This window comes from Armigeres subalbatus, chromosome 2 (assembly GCF_024139115.2).
Source record: "Armigeres subalbatus isolate Guangzhou_Male chromosome 2, GZ_Asu_2, whole genome shotgun sequence".
In the NCBI taxonomy this organism is placed as follows: domain Eukaryota; kingdom Metazoa; phylum Arthropoda; class Insecta; order Diptera; family Culicidae; genus Armigeres; species Armigeres subalbatus.
Genome location: NC_085140.1, coordinates 367572777 through 367594492, shown reverse-complemented (window position 1 = coordinate 367594492; position 21716 = coordinate 367572777). Strand labels below are relative to the sequence as shown.

The 21716-nt window shown below is 42.9% G+C and overlaps 1 protein-coding gene across 8 annotated transcripts in view; it reads left to right on the top strand.

The window, feature by feature from the left end:
- The window catches only part of LOC134213035 (serine proteinase stubble), a 205805-nt gene that overhangs the window by 80437 nt on the left and 103652 nt on the right, over nucleotides 1-21716 (top strand). For all 8 annotated transcript variants that reach the window (XM_062691520.1, XM_062691519.1, XM_062691522.1 and 5 more), the window contains one exon: nucleotides 15809-15912. In XM_062691520.1, coding sequence (XP_062547504.1) covers nucleotides 15809-15912 — 104 coding nt within the window. The remainder of the gene's footprint in view (nucleotides 1-15808; nucleotides 15913-21716) is intronic.

Here is a 21716-nt window from a genome sequence, read left to right as displayed (position 1 = left end):
AAGTATCACTAGTGCGGTAACAAAACCTTCGACTCACTTTCAGTTTTTCATTTTCTAGAGCGTTTTTTGAATTTTTTTTCACTGCATCGACTATTTAGAATGCCTGTATGATAGACTAAATGTATCTGAAAGTAAGATAACCAAAAATCATGAGACATACTTCAATGATTTTCCGACCTCCAGGCTGTCGATAAGATCTATGACCCATTCTCACCCCGATGAAGGTACTAAATAGTTAAGCACCAGCCATTTTGTCGTAATCGATAAAGTGATAATTTGGTGTCAGTAGCTAAAACAGTTATTCTGTAACAATAAATTATTCCATTCGAAAATTTCTTCAGTAACTTCAGGGTGACCGCTTAAGTTACATTTTAAAATTCCCGCATATTTCCCGACTTTCTTTTGATATTTTTTTATTTAATTTCCGATGTAATTTAGAAGATTCCAATTAAAAACTTATATTCAAGTTTTGCAAAAAAACGTGAATGATCATTACGTATTCTAAAAATGCTAAGAAAAATTTATCGAATTTTATTCTTTCAGTCAATTATTAGATTAATTTAAGGTCATTTTTTAAGGCTTCTTGCAGTCAAATCAGTAATGATACAGTTTCTTTGTAAATTTTCGAACACTATCCTAGTTTGAGTCTAGGTTTCCTCAGCAGTGCTCTGGTAACAGTATCATTTTCATTATAGGGCAGGGGTTCTCAACTTTTTTCTTAAGAGGTATCCCTTCGAAGTTTTGTCTTTATTGAGGTACCCTCTATTTGTTTCGCTGTAAATGGAAATAACCGTAACTCATAAAATATATGAAAACGGATCTGAAAACTTAACGGGATATATGGCTCTCTAAGAAATTTTCTGAAGTTTTTGTTAATCCGTGAAACTTTCCAATAAGGATTAAATTTATACTGTCGCTTACCTCAAGTCAGTCACATCGTTACTTTATCAATAAGTTTTTATTGGAATTGCAATACATCCGCCGTTACACATTTTTGTCAAGGTACCCCCTGCGGCTAACGAAGGTACCCCCAGAGGTACATGTACCCCAGGTTGAGAACAGCTGTTATAGGGGAACTGTTCCGTTTTACATCTCATCGAATATATATTATTCTTAACGCAAATCAAAGAAATACAGCATCAATCTCGTCGCTTCTTTTTGCTAACATATGTGCTCACTGCTGAAAAAAATCACAAAAATCAGAAACAAATCAAATACCTCCTTATTGCTTTGTTTTTGATGGGATGAACATGGGAGCTATGAGATGATGTGCCGAACCGTTCCCCTACTTGAAATAATAAAATGAACACCTCGTGACTTTTATCCCGATTTTTTGTATAATTTCAAGAAATTTCATACCTTTTCCCGCATTTCCCACATGGACTTTCAATTACCGCATATTTCACGCATTTCACGATTTCCCGACTCACTAGCCACTCTGCTGAATGGGATTCTCTTTCAAGACTTTTTTTCTTCGAAACATTCCATTTGGAATTATCTTTTCAATTTTCTTCGTGATTTTTTCCAGACATTCTTATGAAACCTGCCCGACATTCATTTCATTCATTTAGTCTACATCTAAACAGATAACACTGAATCAACAATTTGACGCCACAATACACGGTTTGAGGCCGCATCTCTCCATCCTCGAATACGCCCCACGCTCGCCAAGTCGTTTTGCACCTGGTCTGCCCATCTTGCTCGCTGCGCTCCACGCCGTCTCGTACCTGCCGGATACCTGCTTCTAGCGCATTGTTGAACAACAGCCACGAAAATCCATCACCTTGTCTTAGTCCCCTGCGTGATTCGAACGAAGTGGACTGTTCGTCAGAAATCTTCACACAGTTTTGCACACCATCCATCGTTGCTGTGATCAGTCTGGTAAGCTTCCCAGGGAAGCTGTTCTCATCCATAATTTCCCATAGCTCTACGCGGTCTATACTGTCGTATGCCGCCTTGAAATCAGATGGTGCGTTGGGACCTGGTATTCACGGCATTTTTGAAGGATTTGCCGTACAGTAAAGATCTGGTCCATTGCCGAGCGGCCGTCAACGAAGCCTGCTTGCTAACTTCCCACGAACTCATTCACTAATGGTGACAGACGACGGAAGATGATCTGGGATATCAATTTGTAGGCGGCATTAAGGATGGTGATCGCTCGAAAGTTATCACACTCCAGCTTGTCGCTTTTCTTGTAGATGGGGCTATAACCTCTTTCTTCCATGGTAGCTTCCCAGATTCTGACTATCAATTTGTGCAGGCAAGTGTCTAGCTTTTCCGGGCCCATCTTGATGAGCTATGTTCCGATACCATCCATACCAGTTGCTTTATTGTTCTTTAGTTGTTGAATGGCATCTTCAACTTACCCAAAGGTGGGGGCAGGATGGTTTCCATCGTCCGCTAAACTGAGGTAGTCATATCCTCCGCTGCCTTGAATTTCACTGCCTGTACTCTCACCGCCATTTAAATGTTCCTCGTAGTGCTGATTCCACCTTTCGATCACCACACGTTCGTCCGTCAAGATGCTCCCATCCTTATCCCGGCACATTTCGGCTCGCGGCTCGAAGCCTTTACGGGATGCGTTGAGCTTCTGATAGAGCTTGCGTGTTTCTTGAGAACTGCACAGCTGTTCCATCTCCTCGCACTCCGCTTCTTCCAGGCGGCGTTTCTTCTCCTTATAAAGGCGGGTTTGCTGTCTCCGCTTCCGTCTATAACGTTCCACGTTCTGCCGGGTACCTTGCTACAACGCGACCGCCCGCGCTTCGTCCATCTCCTCCAGAATCTGTCTAAACTCTTCGTCGAATCAATCGTTCCGTCGACTTCGTCCCACATACCCGACGTTGTTCTCCGCTGCGTCGTTAATGGCTGCTTTGACTGTGTTCCAGCAGTCCTCAACAAGGGCCCCATCGAGCACACCCTCGTTCGGCAACACTGCCTCGAGATGCTGCGCCTATGCAGTGGCGACATCAGGTTGCTCCAGTCGATCTAAGTCGTACCGCAGCGGGTGTCGGTACCGAACATTGTTGATGACGGATAGTTTTTGGCGCAGTTTAACCATCACCAAATAGAGGTCAGAATCGATGTTAGCGCGACAATATGCCCTGACGTCGATAATGTTGTAGAAGTGCCGTCCAATCAGAACGTGGTCGATTTGTGATGCTGTCTGCAGTGGTGATCTCCAGGTGTAACGATCAGAAGGTTGTGTTGGAAGTAGGTGCTGCGAATGGCCATATTCTTGGAGGCGGCGAAATCAATTAGTCGTAGGCCATTTTCGTTCGTCAGCCGGTGGGCGCTGAGCTTTCCAATAGTCGGTCTAAACTCCTCCTCTTGGCCAACCTGAGCGTTCAAATCTCCTATGATGATTTGGTAAGCATATGCGGTATTTCGAAAAATTTCGTTTCAGGTGGTTCGAAACGAAATTCCGCGGAGTTTCGCGGAATTTAAGCATGGCGAAATCTGCTTTATTGATTTCGTTTCGTTTCGTAAAATCACAAAAATTTCGCTTCAAAAAACTAGCTCATAACGAAATTTAACGGAATTCCGCGGAATTTCGAAACAAATTTAGACTCAAACCATACTGTCTTCTAGGTCGTGTATTATCAAAAATTTTGGCTGCGCCGCTGACAAAATCATAAAGCTATTTTCAAAACCTAATGTTATACAAATTGTTCTATTACCGCCTACTACAAAATCCCATTCTGAGTCGACAAATACGTATTCAGTTTTCTTCTATAAAACGTCTTCGGTGTTTTGTTAGAAATGTCCAACAGAAAACGAAAAATATCTTTTACTATTCTATCCCATTTTTTCAAAAGTGATCCGACTCAATATTTAAGACGTCAGGGTCAGAGTGTAAATGTAATCAAATATGAATCAGATCAGTACAACTTTGTCAAAGAGGCAAAGTCGTGGCGTTGATTCCTGAGGCCCTTATGAAGTATTTTTAGAGCGCCTCTTTTTTAGTAAAGGCCAACTTCTTCACCTCTTATGGCTCAAGCCAGATTCAAGCGCATGACTAAGCACCGCTCAAGGGTGATTTTGTGTTGGATTGATTTGAACCACGGTTTTTGTCTTCGAGTTTTCAAAATAACTTCGTTTACAATAAATATTTAATCGCTTACCAAGGTGGCTTCACATGAATTACCTTTTCAACAAACCAAAGATTCCTTTCCCGTGGCGCTTACGGAGATACAGAGCATTCCTCTTAAAATCTTATAATAATGAGTATCAAAGTAATTCTCCTCTCCTAATCCTAAATTGACTGTAAGGGCGTAACAGGCTCATATCGCTCGAGCAGCTGTTTCTTACTCAATTGAAGTCGGTTGAGGATGAAAATTCGACAACAATTTTTGCATACCTCATATGCACAAACACATATACAAGGACAAAAAAGACAATAGCTTGGTTCATCGAGTGGATTGTTTATAAGACTATGGGTTTCCGAGCCTTTTATAAAAAGGTTGAATTTGGAAGGAAATGGTAGCCTTTTGGTACAACTTTTTGTATGAAAAAAGAAAAAATATTTCTTCATACCTGGCAACTGCTGCCGTAAAAACTTTGCGATCACATATCTGAAATGCAATCTGAAAGACATATCTTTATGCATTTTAAAAATGAACAGAGGATTCATCTTGCGAGCAAATGTATGCTAATAACAATTCTCTATCTGCGCAGACTATATTCTTATCTAGACCAACATTTGAAAAGGGCGGAACAGCCAAAATTTATTCCTTCTGAATCCTCGTCCATGTATATAGCTATATATGTGGACAAATAATCAGAAGGAATAAATTTAGTCAAATGTTGGTCTAGTTATATTCTGGTTTTGAATTAGGTCAATACCATAAAACCACGCTGATAAATGAATATGAAGTATGCTTCAGCATAATCACATAAGTCTTCAATGAAATAAGGGTTTAAATAGAATTTAAATTAGGAAAAAAAACACAATTCCCATACTTTTATATAAATACTTACTGATATAAAGCTGAACTAATATAAAATTGATCAGATTCGGACTCCACGGTGAATTCCTTTGAAAGCGGCACAAATGCTGGGGTATTGCCCTATCGCCAATGGTAAACGGGAACACGGTGATTTATCACAGACTGCTTCTTCTGTTACTATAATTCTATTGGTCGCAAAGCAGTTATTTGACTTTGAGAAAATGAAATCAGAATTGCGTACATAATGTAAAATCAATTCAATAAAAATTTCGCGGAAAAAAAAAAAATTTCGTTTCGTTTCGAAAAAATTCGAATTAAATGGACGTTGATTTCGTATCGTTTCGAAGCTTCGAAAGTAAATATATATTTCGTTTCGTTTTGTTTCGAATCAACACAGACATTTGAAATTTCGTTTCGTTTCGTTTCGTTAGGAAAAGTGTCTTATCGCATACCCTTATGATTTTGACGTCGTGGCTTGGGCAGCTATCGTACTCACGTTCCAGCTGCGCGTAGAATGCGTCCTTATCATCATCAGTGCTTCCGGAGTGTGGGCTATGAACGTTGGTTATGCTGAAGTTGAAGAACCGGCCTTTGATCCTCAACCTGCACATTCTTTCATTGATCAGCCACCACCCGATCACACCCCTTTGCATATCACTATGAACGCTGTTCCCAGCTCGTGTGTGTTGCCACAGCTCTGGTAGATGGAATGATTACCTCTAAACGTTCGCACCATTGATCCGTTCGCAATCTCCTGCAGCGCTACGATGCCGAATCCACGGTCCTCGAGCACATTGGCGATAATGCGTGTGCTCCCGATGAAGTTGAGAGATTTGCAGTTCCCCGAACCGAGTTTCCAATCGCTAGTCCCTTTTCGTCGTAGTGGTCTTCGCCGATGGCTCCACGAGCATCGTCCTTACTCTCTTGTTGATTGTTCGTTGCTTATGTTTTTTAAGGCTGGCTTGCAGGGCCTGACACCAAACCCCCTAAATTTCCGGAGGACCATTCCTCCTTATTCCCGGTGGACCATGGTGCACAGTTTCACTTAGAGTCCCTCGCTGGCACTCGTACGATGATCAGCCGCCCCTAACATGGAGAACAGACGCTCAGTAAGATTTGCACCTCCGGAGAGAAGCAAACCCCCCTTCCCTGTCAGCATACGACTATAGTTACCACCGGGGTTGGTTACCCGATCTTCCCTAAGGTTGCTCATATCCCGGCCATCACGACGGGGAGGTAGAGATAGGAGTTGCTGGGAAAGAGGCTAAGAACCGCGAGTTGGGGTCTATTTTATTCCTTCAGGTACGCGAAGTACCAATGGTACGCTTTACCCAGCATTTGCCGAGCCAGCTCGATATGTTGGTTTTATTATCTTCCTTCAGGAATTTCCTCGAAAATTTGTTCAGAATTTCTTAAGGAAGTTCCTCAAAGAAGTTACTTCGGAAGTTTCTCCAAAAAAATCTTTGAAAATTCCTCCTCGAATTCCTTCTGAAATTGTTTCTGAAATTTAATTGAGAATATCTCAAGAAAATCCTTCGGGAATTCCTTACAAAAACCTTTCGGAAATTCCCCCAGATGTTGCTTATGAACTTACCTCATAGTTTGCCATAGAATTTCTCCAGGAATCCTTTATTAAGTTCCTAAAAAGTTACTTCTGAAATTTCTCTAGGAATTTCTTCGGAATTTCTTACAATAAAATCCTCCAGGAATTTATTCGGAGATTTCTCCAAATGTTGGTTATGAGCTTCCCTCAGGAATTGCGATGGAAATTCTTTCGGAAACTCTTCGAATAGCTATTCTTCAAGGAATTCTTTCTGAAATTCCTTGCTTGGCAAATACCTCCTGAAATTTCATAGGAAACCCATCCATGGACTCCTTCATAAAGCCTTACAGGAATCTATACAGAAATACCTTTTGACATTATTACTCTGTAATTAACCCTTAAATGCGCAATGTTGTTTTAAAACAACAAACCGAAAATACTTTTATTGTTCATGATTTCCATGGTTATTTACGGTAAAAATATTTCCGACGATTTCTAAAAAAATCGCCTTGCGCCTTTAAGGGTTAAAGGCATTTCTTCGAAATTTTCTTTAATAACCTCATCAGAAATATCTCCAGAAGTTCCGTCGTATATTTCTCCAAAAAATCCTTTTCAGTTTCTTACGGGAATTTCTTTGGAAATTACTCCAGATGTTGCTTATGAAGTTCCCCCAGGAATTGACTCGGAAATTCCTTTATGAATTCTTTCGTAAATTTCTCATGGAGTTACTTCGGGAACTGCATCGAAATTCTTCAAGAAATTCTTTTGGAAATACCCACTAGAATTCCTTAGGAAACTTATCCCTGGGTTCCATCCTAACATCTTCGAGGAATTCCTCTGGAGATTCTTTTGGACATTCCACTAGGCATTTCTTCTCAAATTTTTTCAATAACTCCATCAGAAATTTTTCAAAATAGTTTTTATTTACCGGAACTACTTCTAACGGCGTTGCAGTCTTTTATAATCTCTTTTATAATGGTTCTCCTAACAGCTGATGCAACTCGTGGTTCTTTCGCCTCCTCCACGTACCGTCCGCCATCTCCACCCCACCATAGATGGTACGCAACACTTTCCTTTCGGAAACTCCAAGTGCGCGTTGGTCCTCCACGAGCATCGTCCAGGTCTCGTGTCCGTAGAGAACTACCGGTCTAATAAGCGTTTGTAGATAGTCAGTTTGGTACGGCGGCGAACTCTATTCGATCGTTGCGTCTTGCGGAGTCCACAGTACGCACGATTTCCAGCCACTATGCGTCTCCGAATATCTCTGCTGGCATCGTTATCGGCGATCACCAGTGAGTCCAAGTACACAAATTCTTCAACCACCTCGATTTCGTCACCACCGATAGAAACTCGTGGTGGGTGGCTTACATTGACCTCTCTTGAAAATCGTACCACTCGTGTCAATCCCTGCCCTTCGTATTACTCCCTCCAAAGCGATGTTGAATAGCAGACACGAAAGACCATCACCTTGCCTTGTAACCCTCTACACGTTTCGAAGGGACTCGAGAATGCCCCTGAAACTCGAACTACGCATATCACCTGATCCATCGTCGCCTTGATCAACCGTATCAGTTTATCCGGAAATCCGTTTTCGTGCATTAGCTGCCATAGCTGGTCCCGATCGATTGTATCATATGCGGCTTAGAAGTCGATGAATATATGATGTGTGGGCACGTTGTATTCGCGGCATTTCTGCAATACCTGACGTACGGTGAACACCTGGTCTGTGGTAGAGCGTTCACCCATAAATCCCGCCTGGTACTGCCCTACGAACTCTCTTGCAATTGGTGTTAGTCGGCGGCATAAAATTTGGGAGAGTACCTTGTAGGCAGCGTTCAGCAATGTGATTGCGCGGTAGTTGCTACAATCCAGCTTATCGCCCGACACCTACCATCAACTCCTGCGGCAGAACCTCATCCTCCCAAACCTTGGTAATCCCTTACGTGAACGGTTCAACTTCTAATAGAACTTTCGTGCGTTATTAGCGCGGTGCAGTTCCTCCGTCTCTTCACGGTCTCGATCTTCCTGCTGGCACTTTTTCCTCCGGAAAATGGAGTTTTGTCTGTTCCGCGCCCGTTTGCATCGTGCCTCGTTCGCCCTCGTGCGGTGTTGCAGCAATCTCGCCCATGCTGCATTCTTCTCCTCTACTAACTGCTCACATTCGCCGTCATACCAGTCGCAGTCATTGCCTCGCCGAAAAGTGAGATGCATTTTAAGGCCTCTTCCCCTACTTTTGGAGATTTATTACTTTTTATGCCGACAAGCTTTTTCAACATGTCATCATACAGGCATATGGAGACGCATGGTGCATTGTCTGTCCCTTCGACTTGTCCTTTGGATCTTCTTTCGTTTAGATCTTTTGTTCTTCGACCCTTTGACCTTCTACATTTTGACACAGATTCGTTTCACCAACTATAATATTCGGCATATCAGTGCAGTGAGAGCCATTTGCATCACGTTAAGATCAAAAACAACCTGGCCTGAGGTTAAGGCTTTGAGCGTTGGGGAATAGTTTTTGATTTAGCATACTTTACATTCGCTCAAAACTCGACAGTTAAGGTATTAAAGTCAATTAATTTCTACTTTGTTAGGCGGATAAGCTTGTCTACCACAATTTGTCCCGCAATTTTTACTATCGCGTTGGTAAAAAATGTGATCATGGAGCCTGTTTTGAAGAGCTGTGTGGGATGGCCAACGATACTCCATGCGGAATACATACAAGATAGTGGTGGCTACGACTAATAACACACGTCCTGAGAAATCCCCGGATATGTTAGCCAGGATCGTCGAAGTTTTTTTTTACCGAAGTATGATACACTACGTACGAGTTAGTGGACGTGGCTAATGACTAACGATGAGTTTATTGCCGCTGCAAGAAAACTTAAGCTGAATTAGGCACCAGGTCTAAATCATGGTTGTTAGCGTTAATCAAAAATGGAAGGTGAACGTTGAATCGTTGACTTTAACGTTCAACGCAAACTTCGTTCGTGCGTTGAAGCCTCTGCTTAACGACAACGTAAACGTAGCTCGTAGTAGTTTTGCACTACTTCAAATTCATGAATTTCATAACTTTTACCTTGATGATCGCCAATAGCTTAGTTTTTATGCTAAAAACACTTTCTTAGTAGCGATATACCTACAAATGTTTCACTCATGATTGAAAATCATCGATGTGATTATCGTTGGCGTTGATGTTGATTCAACGTACCTACTTCGTTTACGTTGACGTTTGTTTGCAGAAAATTCAACGCAACGCCCTTGATTAAAAAATAACGTTAACGGCATGAATCGTTGATTAACGATAACAACCCGACTAGAAGAGCATAACAAAAATTGAACACAATTTTAACATATTGTGATATTTATAACTTATTTTGATACAATTTTGTTCTGAGTAGCCATTATCTTTCAAATGTTGTAACAGGATTATATCAAAATATGATTTGAAAAATACTTAACACCGAATTGCCCAACAATTAAAATAGATTATTATTAAAATAGGCAATTAAAATAGATGTAGCAAAGTCTCCCATCCATAGATATCACAACGATGATATAATTTGAGAAGGTTGCCTTATTTGTAATGTTGTTAATTTCATGTCTCGAAAAATATTCTTGTTCAGACAAAAACAAAAAAATATGATTGTTGATCACAATCTGGAGACCTACCACGACCTGTAAAAATTCCAACAGCACAGAAACAATATATTTTGTATCTGATTCTGTTATAAATTTCTAACAGAATATGTTATTTTTATGATAAAATTGTAACAGAATTTGCTAGTTTTTTGTTTCCAGTAGTGCATTTTTTTATAGAAATTTTGATATTTTAACAACATCCTGCACCATGTTTCTAACAAATTTTGTTATAAAAATTTAGTATAACATAATAACATATGTTGATATAATTTTGATATTACCTTCTAGTCGGGAACCCTGGTCCTTAACTGTCCTGGTCCTTAAGCACGCGATTCTCGTCGCTTCATATATGATCAGGAGCTGCCTCCAATGTTTCCTGGAAACTTCCCAGATCGCTGGAAACGGTAGAAGTTGGTGCTATTGCCTAAGCCTGGGAAATCTTGGGAGATCCTTCTGTCCATACGGAATGTGCTGATGGCTTACCAAGCAACCAGAATGGATTCCGTAAAGCCGATCTACCATCGAAGGAATTCAAACGGTAACGGACACGGCTAATATAGCGCGTGGATCGAATAGGAGAGGCATAAAGTACTGTGCATTTGATTACGGGGTCGTTCAAAAATGATGTCACACGTTTTAGGGGGGAGGGGGTCTAAGATTTTGTGACAGTACATGTACTAGGTATACAAAAAAGTGTGACAGAGGGGGGGTCTAGAAATCCCAAAAAGTAGTGGACGTCATATTTGAATCACCCCACATTAGATGTGAAAACCCGATTAGAAGGTCATATCAAAATTATATCAACCTATGTTATTATGTTATTCTAAATTTTTATAACAAAATTTGTTAGAAACTTGGTGCAGGACGTTGTTAAAATATCTAAACTTTTTCACACTAAATTACACTACTTTAAACTAAAAAACTATCAAATTTTGTTACAATTTTATCATAAAAATAACATATTTTGTTAGAAATTTATAACAGAATCAGATACAAAAATATTGTTTCTGTGCAGTTGCAGATTTTTACAGTTCGTGATAGGTCTCCAGATTGTGATCAACAATACAAAACTTTTGTTTTTGTTTGAACAAGAATATTTTTCGAGAACATGAAACTAACAACATTACAAATAAGGCAACCTTTGCAAATTATATCAGCGTTGTGATATCTATATGGCTGGAAGACTTTGCTACATCTATTTTAATTGCCTACTGTTGGGCAATTCGGTGTTAAGCATTTTTTAAATCATATTATGATAAAATCCTGTTACAACATTTGAAAGATAATGGCCACTAAGAACAAAATTGTATCAAAATAAGTTAGAAATATTGTTTCGGCTGGGGGGGCTTCGACCTTCCCTATCTGTAACTGTACCTCGCCAAACCAACAGACATGCCATGCCAATTCGCATTCGAATTTTTGTCCACTCCTTTATTGAAGGACATCGATAAAAAGCCTTCGAGCATTTTTCAGGCTCCCTCCGAATTTTTCGGATTCTGAATATCGTCACACTCAACAAGTGGCGTTCTGATCCTTTCATCGAAGAAAGGTCGAAAAATAAAAGGATCTCTGTCAAATTGGCAAATATTGGCGAGGACTTAACGGACAAGGCCTCAACTGCAACTTCAACCCTTCAGGGGCAAAACATTACCACCGGAGAACAGCGCATCAGTAACATCACAGCAGAACATCATAGCACGGATCTACAGGAACCAGGGGAATGCATATTTAAGGAAGGCAAAGTAGGAAGTCAACCCCCACAGGTCTGACCAGGACCAAAATGACCCTATCCACGTCGATCACCCGTATCCAACTCGGATTGTGTACCATCATCTTAAGTGTCTCTATTTTATTTTAATTGTCTTCATCTGTGCATACGTTTTTATTATTTCACTTTACGACAAAATTTTAAAATGTTAGGATTAAATAGGTTAATAACAAATGGCGATGCCCTTGGCTGGCACGCAGGGCGGCCCCTCCGGTCGACCCTCTCTTATATTCTGCACTACTAAATCACCATCGGCGGGACCCAAGGTTGGCCCGCAAAGGGAACTCCTCCAGTTCCCTTTCATCCCTGTGTTGAACTTAATCCTAGAATTAAAAAACCCAACTTAATTCACCGAGTGGTGATACTGCCTTTCTCGCATTTAGCCAAGACACCAACCTTATATGGCGCTTATTCGATTCCATTCCATTTTCTTAATAACTTTTTAACGCAATGGTCGATCGTTATCAAATTCAATAGTGATCAACAAGGCTTTGTCCCCTGTCGAATGCAACTTGTTGCGAGAAAATCGGTTAAAAATTACTATATGAAAAAGTGGCTAATGTTTTCGGTTTTCGTGTACACACACACATACACACGGACAGACAGACATTGGTTCAGTTTGATGAGCCGAGTTGATTGGTATATAACATCATGGGTCTCAAAGACATCTATAAAAAGTTCGATTTTGGAGTGAAATGATAGCCTTTCGGTACAACTTTGTTGTACGAGAAAGGCAAAAACACATTATTAAAGCTAAAAAAAAAAAAAAAAGTTAGAAATATCACAATATGTTAATATTGTGTTCAGTTTCTGTTATGCTCTTCTAGTGGGGAATGCATTTAATAACGATAGCTGGGTTCTCCAGTTAACCTTGTGAGCAAAGGCATAGGATTGCCAAACCGGAGATTATTTATTTATTACCAGACTAAGGCCGGAGTGGCCTACTATCATAGCTTGCAATCGACGGGTGGTGAGGTTACCACCCTTGAAGTCGATGTTGCGTTATAACGTCGAGTGCGTTTGAGGCGTGAGCGTTCTCAATAGTCCTCCCCTGATGTATTGCTCAATTGCCGGCCGGGGGATACGGACTGGCGAAAGGGTTTTGGTTTTAGTGGGTCGGGTGATCCCATCCCCACATTGCCTGAGTTAACCTCTTCGGGTGTCTGTTGGTAGATTTTAGTTTACCCTTGCTCAAGAAAAAAAGGTGTTGTCTGAACAGGACTGTTTTAAAAAGTTCTTGCATAGGTTTGGGAGTGCCTGGAATGCATGAGCGTGGAAGTGTCGGCGGAGCATGTGATGTTTGCATATTCGCGATTCGATGTTGAGCGAAATGACATGCTGCTTTGCCAGCGGCATGGACACAACCCTGAACAACTTCGTTGAGAGAATGTGCCGAGATGAAGTTATTTGGAATATGGTGAACACGGCAGCTCAACAGATCATGTCGAAGCAGCAGCGGTGGTGGCACCTTGAACACAATCAAAGGCTGCAGTAGAGCCTGCTGTAACGTTGTTATTACGTAGCTGCGGGGACCTTATTAAATGCAAATATAGAGGTGTTTGCGATTCATGCGCGGTGGTTGTTGCCGGGGTGGTTTTCCCACGCGTGAGTTAGTACCGCAGATACCGTTAGGTTACTGTCACGCCTTGCAATCAATAGGAGTCTGGTGAGGAGATTTTGTGTTTTTTTTCTAATGCCTAAGTGTGCGCGTTCTCCAGCATACCCTCCGGAAGTATTGCTAAATTGTGGGCCGGGGGAAACACTCTAGTGAAAAGGGAAACACTCTAGTCTTAAAAGTATACGTGGTTTATAGACGGCCTCTGACCAGATTTGATCAAATTAAAAATACTGCAACCATTGTAGACTGATTTGTGCTGCTTATGACTTGTGAGAAACTATCAATTTAAACTAACATCACATAGGTACCCATGAGTGGAACTAACACTTTAGCTCAAACTGATCTCGACAACACATTCTGTTTATCACTTCAAAAAATATCCACAAGCCACATGGAGATCACCTAACCAAGAAACGGAAAAACAAATCGACCACGTTCTAATCGACGGTAAATTCTTCTACGACATCACGACCGCCCGCACTTACCGCAGTGCGAATATTGAATCCGACCACTACCTCGTTGCAGTATGCCTGCGCTCAAAACTCTCGACGGTGTACAACACGCGTCGAAGTCGGACGCCGCGGCTTAACATTGGGCGGCTACAAGACGGTAGACTAGCCCAAGAATACGCGCAGCAGCTGGAAGCTTAACTCCCAATGTAAGAGCAGCTAGGCGCAACATCTCTTGAAGATGGCTGGAGAGATATTCGATCCGCCATTGGTAGCACTGCAACCGCTGCACTTGTCATGGTGCCCCCGGATCAGAGAAACGACTGGTATGACGGCGAATGTGAGCAGTTAGTGGAAGAGAAGCATTCAGCATGGGCGAGATTGCTGCAACACCGCACGAGGGCGAACGAGGCACGATATAAACGGGCGAGGAATAGATAAAACTCGATTTTCCGGAGGAAAAAGCACCAGCAGGAGGATCGAGCGTGAAGAGACGGAGCAACTGTATCGTGCTAATAACACACGAAAGTTCTATGATAATTTAAACTGTTCACGTAAGGGCCACGTGCCACAGCCTGATATGTGAAAGGACATAAACGGGAACCTTTTAACGAACGAGCGTGAGGTGATCCAAAGGTGGCGGCAGCACTACAAAGAACACCTGAATGGCGATGTGGCAGACGATGATGGCGGTATGGGGATGGACCTGGGGGAATGCGCGCAGGACATAATTTTACCGGCTCCGGATCTCCAGGAAATCCAGGAGGAGATTTACCGGCCGAAGAACAACAAAGCCCCTGGGGTTGACCAACTACCAGGAGAGCTATTTAAACACGGTGATGAGGCACTGGCTAGAGCTCTGCACTGGGTCATTACCAAGATTTGGGAGGAAGTTTTGCCGCACGAGCACGCATATGATACAATCGATCGGGACCAGCTATGGCAGCTAATGCACGAACACGGATTTCCGGATAAACTGACACGGTTGATCAAAGCGACTATGGATCGGATGATGTGCGTAGTTCGAGTTTCAGGGGCATTCTCGAGTCACTTCGAAACCCGCAGAGGTTTACGGCAAGGTGATGGTCTTTCGTGTCTGCTATTCAACATCGCTTTGGAAGCAGTTATACGAAGAGCAGGGATTAACACGAGTGGTACAATTTTCAATAAGTCCGTCCAGCTATTTGGCTTCGCCGACGACATAGATATTATGGCACGTAACTTTCATCAGACTGAAGAGGGAAGCCAAGCGGATCGGACTAGTCATCAACACGTCGAAGACGAAGTTCATGATAGGAAGAGGTTCAAGAGAAGACAATGTGAGCCACCCACCACGTGTTTGAATTGGTGGTGACGAAATCGATTTTTTTTTTCGAACTTACGTTTACGTACTTATCAGCAATCGTGATGAAGCTATTTATTGAAATCTATTCAATTTCCATAAACTATGTCTGACAAAAATGAGAGACCAACTAAAATCATCGCTTTCAGTTAATTCAATTAAAACTCATGTACCAATGGAATTTTTTAAATTTTCAATCGATTTCGTCAATTTTTCTTAAGAATGTCAAACTGCGTAGCCTGACATATACAGATGGGACTGAATTGCGATTGACGACAGTATACTCCCAAACAGATTCTAGGGAGCCTCGAACCCACGAACAGTTTGTCACGATTTCTTTTTCGTAATGAGGTCAATCATCAAGCAACCATGTCAACAAGAAACCACCCACCTTCGGCGCTCTCACATCAAACCGCAAATTACCCAAATTTATTACGCTCTCAATCTCTTCTACCTTTCACTCGGTGCTGATTCACATTTTTTTTCCTCTGTCTCCGTTCCAGGGATCAAAACTTCGGCTTGAACGAACTGGCAGCAATCCAGGATGTGCGGAACGAGTTCAGCCAGGATGACATCACCGACGAGCCATCGAATGGCAAAGATCGAGGTAAGTAGGTGGTTTGCTGCTTTCCCACTCGTGTACTCCAACCAACCACACACACACACACCCATTACCATATTGGATACCTCAACAGTTGTTTTTTTTCGTTACTGATTTTTTGATTTCATTATTTTTTATTTCGTCTGTATTGAGCCATGCCATATTCCTCACATTTGTGGTTGCTGTTGTTTGGCATTTCACCACTCCACCGCGTTTTTCACTTTCGTTTCGAATCGTATTTTTTTTGCATTTGTTTTTTATTTCGCTACGCTCAATTCAAACCATTTATAATAGGCTGAGACCGTGTAACCGTTTTATGGTTTTTCTTGTTTTCATCCCATATTTTTGAGTTGCTCAGCAGTCATGAAATTTCATCTTTTATTGTTATGCTTCTATACTCCAGCTAATAGGATTATACTGATTCGTTCGGTTTTGAAACAAAGAGCAGGGGAAAAAGTGAAGTCTTTTAATCAATTAGCTCTTATGTTTCAGGGTGTTTGTGTTTTATGTTTCCGCGCTTTTTGAGAATTAATAGAAAACCGCCGACGTTTAATGTGGTCAAATTGGCAATGCTACTGACTGTCTCTGCTCTCGTATTATTATAATTAGGTTCGATCTCCATCATATAATTCGATTAGTTAAGTGTGCTAAGTAAGGTGTAACTTGTAACATTTCTAATAATGACTGGAAAATGCATAATTTGTATCAAATTTCCTCATAGGTACCCTACGTACAAGAAACTTACGTCAGACTCATTTACTGAATTAGTGCATCTTAAAGAAGAATGCAACGGCAAGCTGATTTCTGCGCGCTGATCAAAACAGTTTAAATCAAGACATTGGGCGAGGATGCATAATGCCTAATGCCTTTGTGAGATTTATGCGCGCTCATATTACGGCATTCGGACAAAACTGTCTGCTCCGCATTGCATTAAGGTTGCAAACTTTATGCTGTTTTAATCCACAGTTACAAACCACTGGGCTTAGCATCGGCAACAGCGTTGCATAATTCGTTACAAATGCAAGACTTTAAAGTCTGCTCCTTCGGTTCGTTGAGTTTAGTCAGTGCAAGTTAATTGCACATACCGACGTAGTCGTAATTCTATAGACAATTACTTTGTAATTGATGTTAAGACATTAATTATATTTGGCATGACAAAAACCAATATTTATTGAAATTCTGTACACTTCTCTACGTTCAGTTTACTCAAAAATCCGATTGTTTTTGAGGGTCAAATAGGACTTTGATTTCGTATCGTTTCGAAGTTACGGAAATAATTTATATTTTGCTTCCTTTCGTTTCGAACTAACATGGACATTTAAAATTTAGTTTCGTTTCGTTTCGCCAGGAAAATGTGTGTTATTGCATACCGTTACTCTATATGTATTCAACAGAAGTAATTTAATATTGGGGCTTACTTTTGGTGATAAACTTCAATCTTAAATTTAGGAGACTGCTTGAAATATTCCTAACCAGTACCTCCTATAAATTTGGACAACAATGGATTCGGTTGCAAGTGGAATAGTACGAATTCGTCTTATGACAAGTTAGTTATTGAGTTTAGTCAATCTGAAAGTCACTCGCTTTTAAGGTATCTAGATTAAGCACGGATTATCAATTTTAAAGAATTTATTATATAAAAAATTGGATAGATTTTAGTAACAATATTTAGGTGCATTTGTGCATTCTTTTTTCTGTTGTTCTATTTCATCTCTGTTATCTCTCGTTCGGCTGTTGTATCTATCAGAGCGAAGATCCTACTGATAGGCACGGGCGTGCGTTGATCGATCAATCAACCGAGGGGCTTACTGTTCGGTAGGTCCTCCCTTGAGTATATGAAGGATTTTCCGAAAGTATAGTCTTTGAAACGCCAACTTTGAGCACTGCAAGCTTTCAAGCATAACGATCAAAAATTCCTCCCTTGGATTTCTATTCAAAAATACTTCTTACTTGGCCGTTCGCTGATTTTGTCACTCCAATGATGCATCCCCTTGGCAACTGGTTATGACATAGGTTATTATTATTTATTCAGACTAAGGCCGAAGTGGCCTGTGCGGTATATAAAAGTCTTCTCCATTCGGCTCGGTCCATGGCTACACGTCGCCAACCACGCAGTCTACGGAGGGTCCGCAAGTCATCTTCCACCTGATCGATCCACCTTGCCCGCTGCGCACCTCGCCTTCTTGTGCCCGTCGGATCGTTGTCGAGAACCATTTTCACCGGGTTACTGTCCGACATTCTGGCTACGTGCCCGGCCCATCGCAGTCGTCCGAACGCCCATCGCAGTCGCGGTGTGAACGATGGATGGTTCTCCCAACAGCTGATGCAATTCGTGGTTCATTCGCCTCCTCCACGTACCGTCCGCCATCTGCACCCCACCATAGATGGTACGCAGCACTTTCCTTTCGAAAACTCCAAGTGCGCGTTGGTCCTCCACGAGCATCGTCCAGGTCTCGTGTCCGTAGAGGACTACCGGTCTAATTAGCGTTTTGTAGATTGTCAGTTTGGTACGGCGGCGAACTCTATTCGATCGGAGCGTCTTGCGGAGTCCAAAGTACGTACGATTTCCAGCCACTATGCGTCTCCGAATTTCTCTGCTGGTGTCATTTTCGGCAGTCACCAGTGAGCCCAAGTACACAAATTCTTCTACCACCTCGATTTCGTCACCACCGATGCAAACTCGCGGTGGGTGGCTCACATTGTCTTCTCTTGAACCTCTTCCTATCATGTACTTCGTCTTCGACGTGTTGATGACTAGTCCGATCCGCTTAGCTTCCCTCTTCAGTCTGATGTAGGCTTCCTCCATCTTCTCAAAGTTACGTGCCATAATATCTATGTCGTCAGCGAAACCAAATAGCTGGACGGACTTATTGAAAATTGTACCACTCGTGTTAATCCCTGCTCTTCGTATTACACCTTCCAAAGCGATGTTGAATAGCAGACACGAAAGACCATCACCTTGCCGTAACCCTCTGCGGGTTTCGAAAGAACTCGAGAATGCCCCTGAAACTCGAACTACGCACATCACCCGATCCATCGTCGCTTTGATCAACCGTGTCAGTTTATCCGGAAAACCGTGTTCGTGCATTAGCTGCCATAGCTGGTCCCGATCGATTGTATCATATGCGGCTTTGAAGTCGATGAATAGATGATGTGTGGGCACGTTGTATTCGCGGCATTTCTGCAGTACTTGGCGAATGGCAAACACCTGGTCCGTGGTGGAGCGTTCGCCCATAAAACCCGCCTGGTACTGCCCCACGAACTCCCTTGCAGTTGGTGCTAGTCGACGGCATAAAATTTGGGAGAGTACCTTGTAGGCGGCGTTCAGCAATGTGATTGCGCGGTAGTTGCTACAATCCAGCTTATCGCCCTTTTTGTAGATGGGACACACGACACCTTCCATCCACTCCTGCGGCAAAACTTCCTCCTCCCAAATCTTGGTAATGACCCAGTGCAGCGCTCTAGCCAGTGCATCACCACCGTGTTTAAATAGCTCTCCTGGTAGTTGGTCAACCAACTGTTGTTCTTCAGCCGGCCAATCTTCTCCTGGATTTCTTGGAGATCCGGAGCCGGTAGAATTATGTCCTGCGCGCGTTCCCCCAGGTCCACCACCATACCGCCATCTTCGTCTGCCACATCGCCATTCAGGTGTTCTTCGTAGTGCTGCCGCCACCTTTGGATCACCTCACGCTCGTTCGTAAGAAGGTTCCCGTTTATGTCCCTACACATATCGGGCTGTGGCACGTGGCCCTTACGTGAACGGTTTAACTTCTCATAGAACTTTCGTGTGTTATTAGCGCGGTACAGTTGCTCCGTTTCTTCACGGTCTCGATCTTCCTGCTGGCGCTTTTTCCTCCGGAAAATCGAGTTTTGTCTGTTCCGCGCCTGTTTATATCGTGCCTCGTTCGCCCTCGTGCGGTGTTGCAGCAATCTCGCCCATGCTGCATTCTTCTCTTCCACTAACTGCTCACATTCGCCGTCATACCAGTCGTTTCTCTGATCCGGGGCACCGTGCCAAGTGCAGCAGTTGCGGTGCTACCAATGGCGGATCGAATATCTCTCCAGCCATCTTCAAGAGATGCAGCGCCTAGCTGCTCTTCCGTTGGAAGTGCCACTTCCAGCTGCTGCGCGTATTCTTGGGCTAGTCTACCGTCTTGTAGCCGCCCAATGTTAAGCCGCGGCGTCCGACTTCGACGCGTGTTGTACACCGTCGAGAGTTTTGAGCGCAGGCATACTGCAACGAGGTAGTGGTCGGATTCAATATTCGCACTGCGGTAAGTGCGGACTTTCGTGATGTCGGAGAAGAATTTACCGTCGATTAGAACGTGGTCGATTTGGTTTTCCGTTTCTTGGTTAGGTGATCTCCATGTGGCCTTGTGGATATTTTTGCGGGGAAAGAAGGTGCTTCGGACTACCATTCCGCGGGAGGCTGCAAAGTTTATGCATCGTTGGCCGTTGTCATTCGATACGGTGTGCAGACTATCCGGTCCGATGACCGGTCTATACATTTCCTTATCTCCTACCTGAGCGTTCATGTCGCCGATGACGATTTTGACGTCCCGCAGTGAGCATCCATCGTATGTCTGCTCCAGCTGTGCATAGAACGCTTCTTTCTCGTCGTCAGGTCTCCCTTCGTGTGGGCAGTGCACGTTGATGATGCTATAGTTGAAGAAACGGCCTTTAATCCTCAGCTTGCACATCCTTGCGTTGATTGGCTGCCACCCAATCACGCGTTGGCGCATCTTACCCAGCACTATGAAGCCGGTTCCCAGCTCGTTGGTGGTGCCACAGCTTTGGTAGAAGGTAGCCGCTCGATGCCCGCTTTTCCACACTTTCTGTCCTGTCCAGCAAATCTCCTGCAGCGCCACGACGTCGAAGTTGCGGGGATGTAATTCATCGTAGATCATCCTGTCGCAACCTGCGAAACCTAGCGACTTGCAATTCCATGTTCCAAGCTTCCAATCGTGATCCTGTATTCGTCGCCTAGGTCTTTGCCGATTATATCGAGTCGCATTATCTCTTATATTGTTCGTAATGATTGGTTTTCTAGGCGGCTTATTGGGCCTGCGCAAACCTCCTGTCTCGTCGGAGGGCCGTCGTGTCAGGGCTGTTTAGCGTCCCACCTAACACCAGGACTTGGGCTTGTGCGCTTTGAGCGGCACACGGTCGCTTTGGTGGAGCCTACTTGCGGATACATGCAGCTTTTTATAGAGGTTTAACAGGGCCCACTGTCAAACCCCACCACATCCTAGCCAAGCCCCACAACTCGCAGATGGCCTGGGGAGGGATCGTCAAGCCCTTGGACATAGTCCCTGCTGCCCGTAATGACACAGGTTGGGGTCTACTATTACCACGATGTCGTTGACTAAGGTGGGTTCACGTTGGTGAACCGCTTGCTCCATCTTATTATAGTTGGAAGATAATCACGAATCCAATTCTATCAATATTTGTTGGCCTTGACCTGAGAATGTTGCTGACCAAACTTCAGGGCTGAGTATCTGGAGTATCGTCAAAGAGTATTCGTGGCTTGAGTCCTTTATTATTAATGATTTTATTTAAGAGGTTTTTAGCCCTGGGATGGCTCGCCTTCGAACCAAGCGAACCAAGAACCAAGCTTGCGATCAAACCAAGAAGTGGTTGGGGGTTAACACGGGTGATCGATCATCGTCTAGAGTCATTTCTGTGAGTGGTCGTGAATTAATTATATTTTCCACCTCCATCATAGAATTCCTCAGGTCCTCGTCGCTCGAGAATCTGTTAGACTGCAACTTTTTAAAGTTTTGCTTGACTGTGCGGGTCATTCGTCCTCA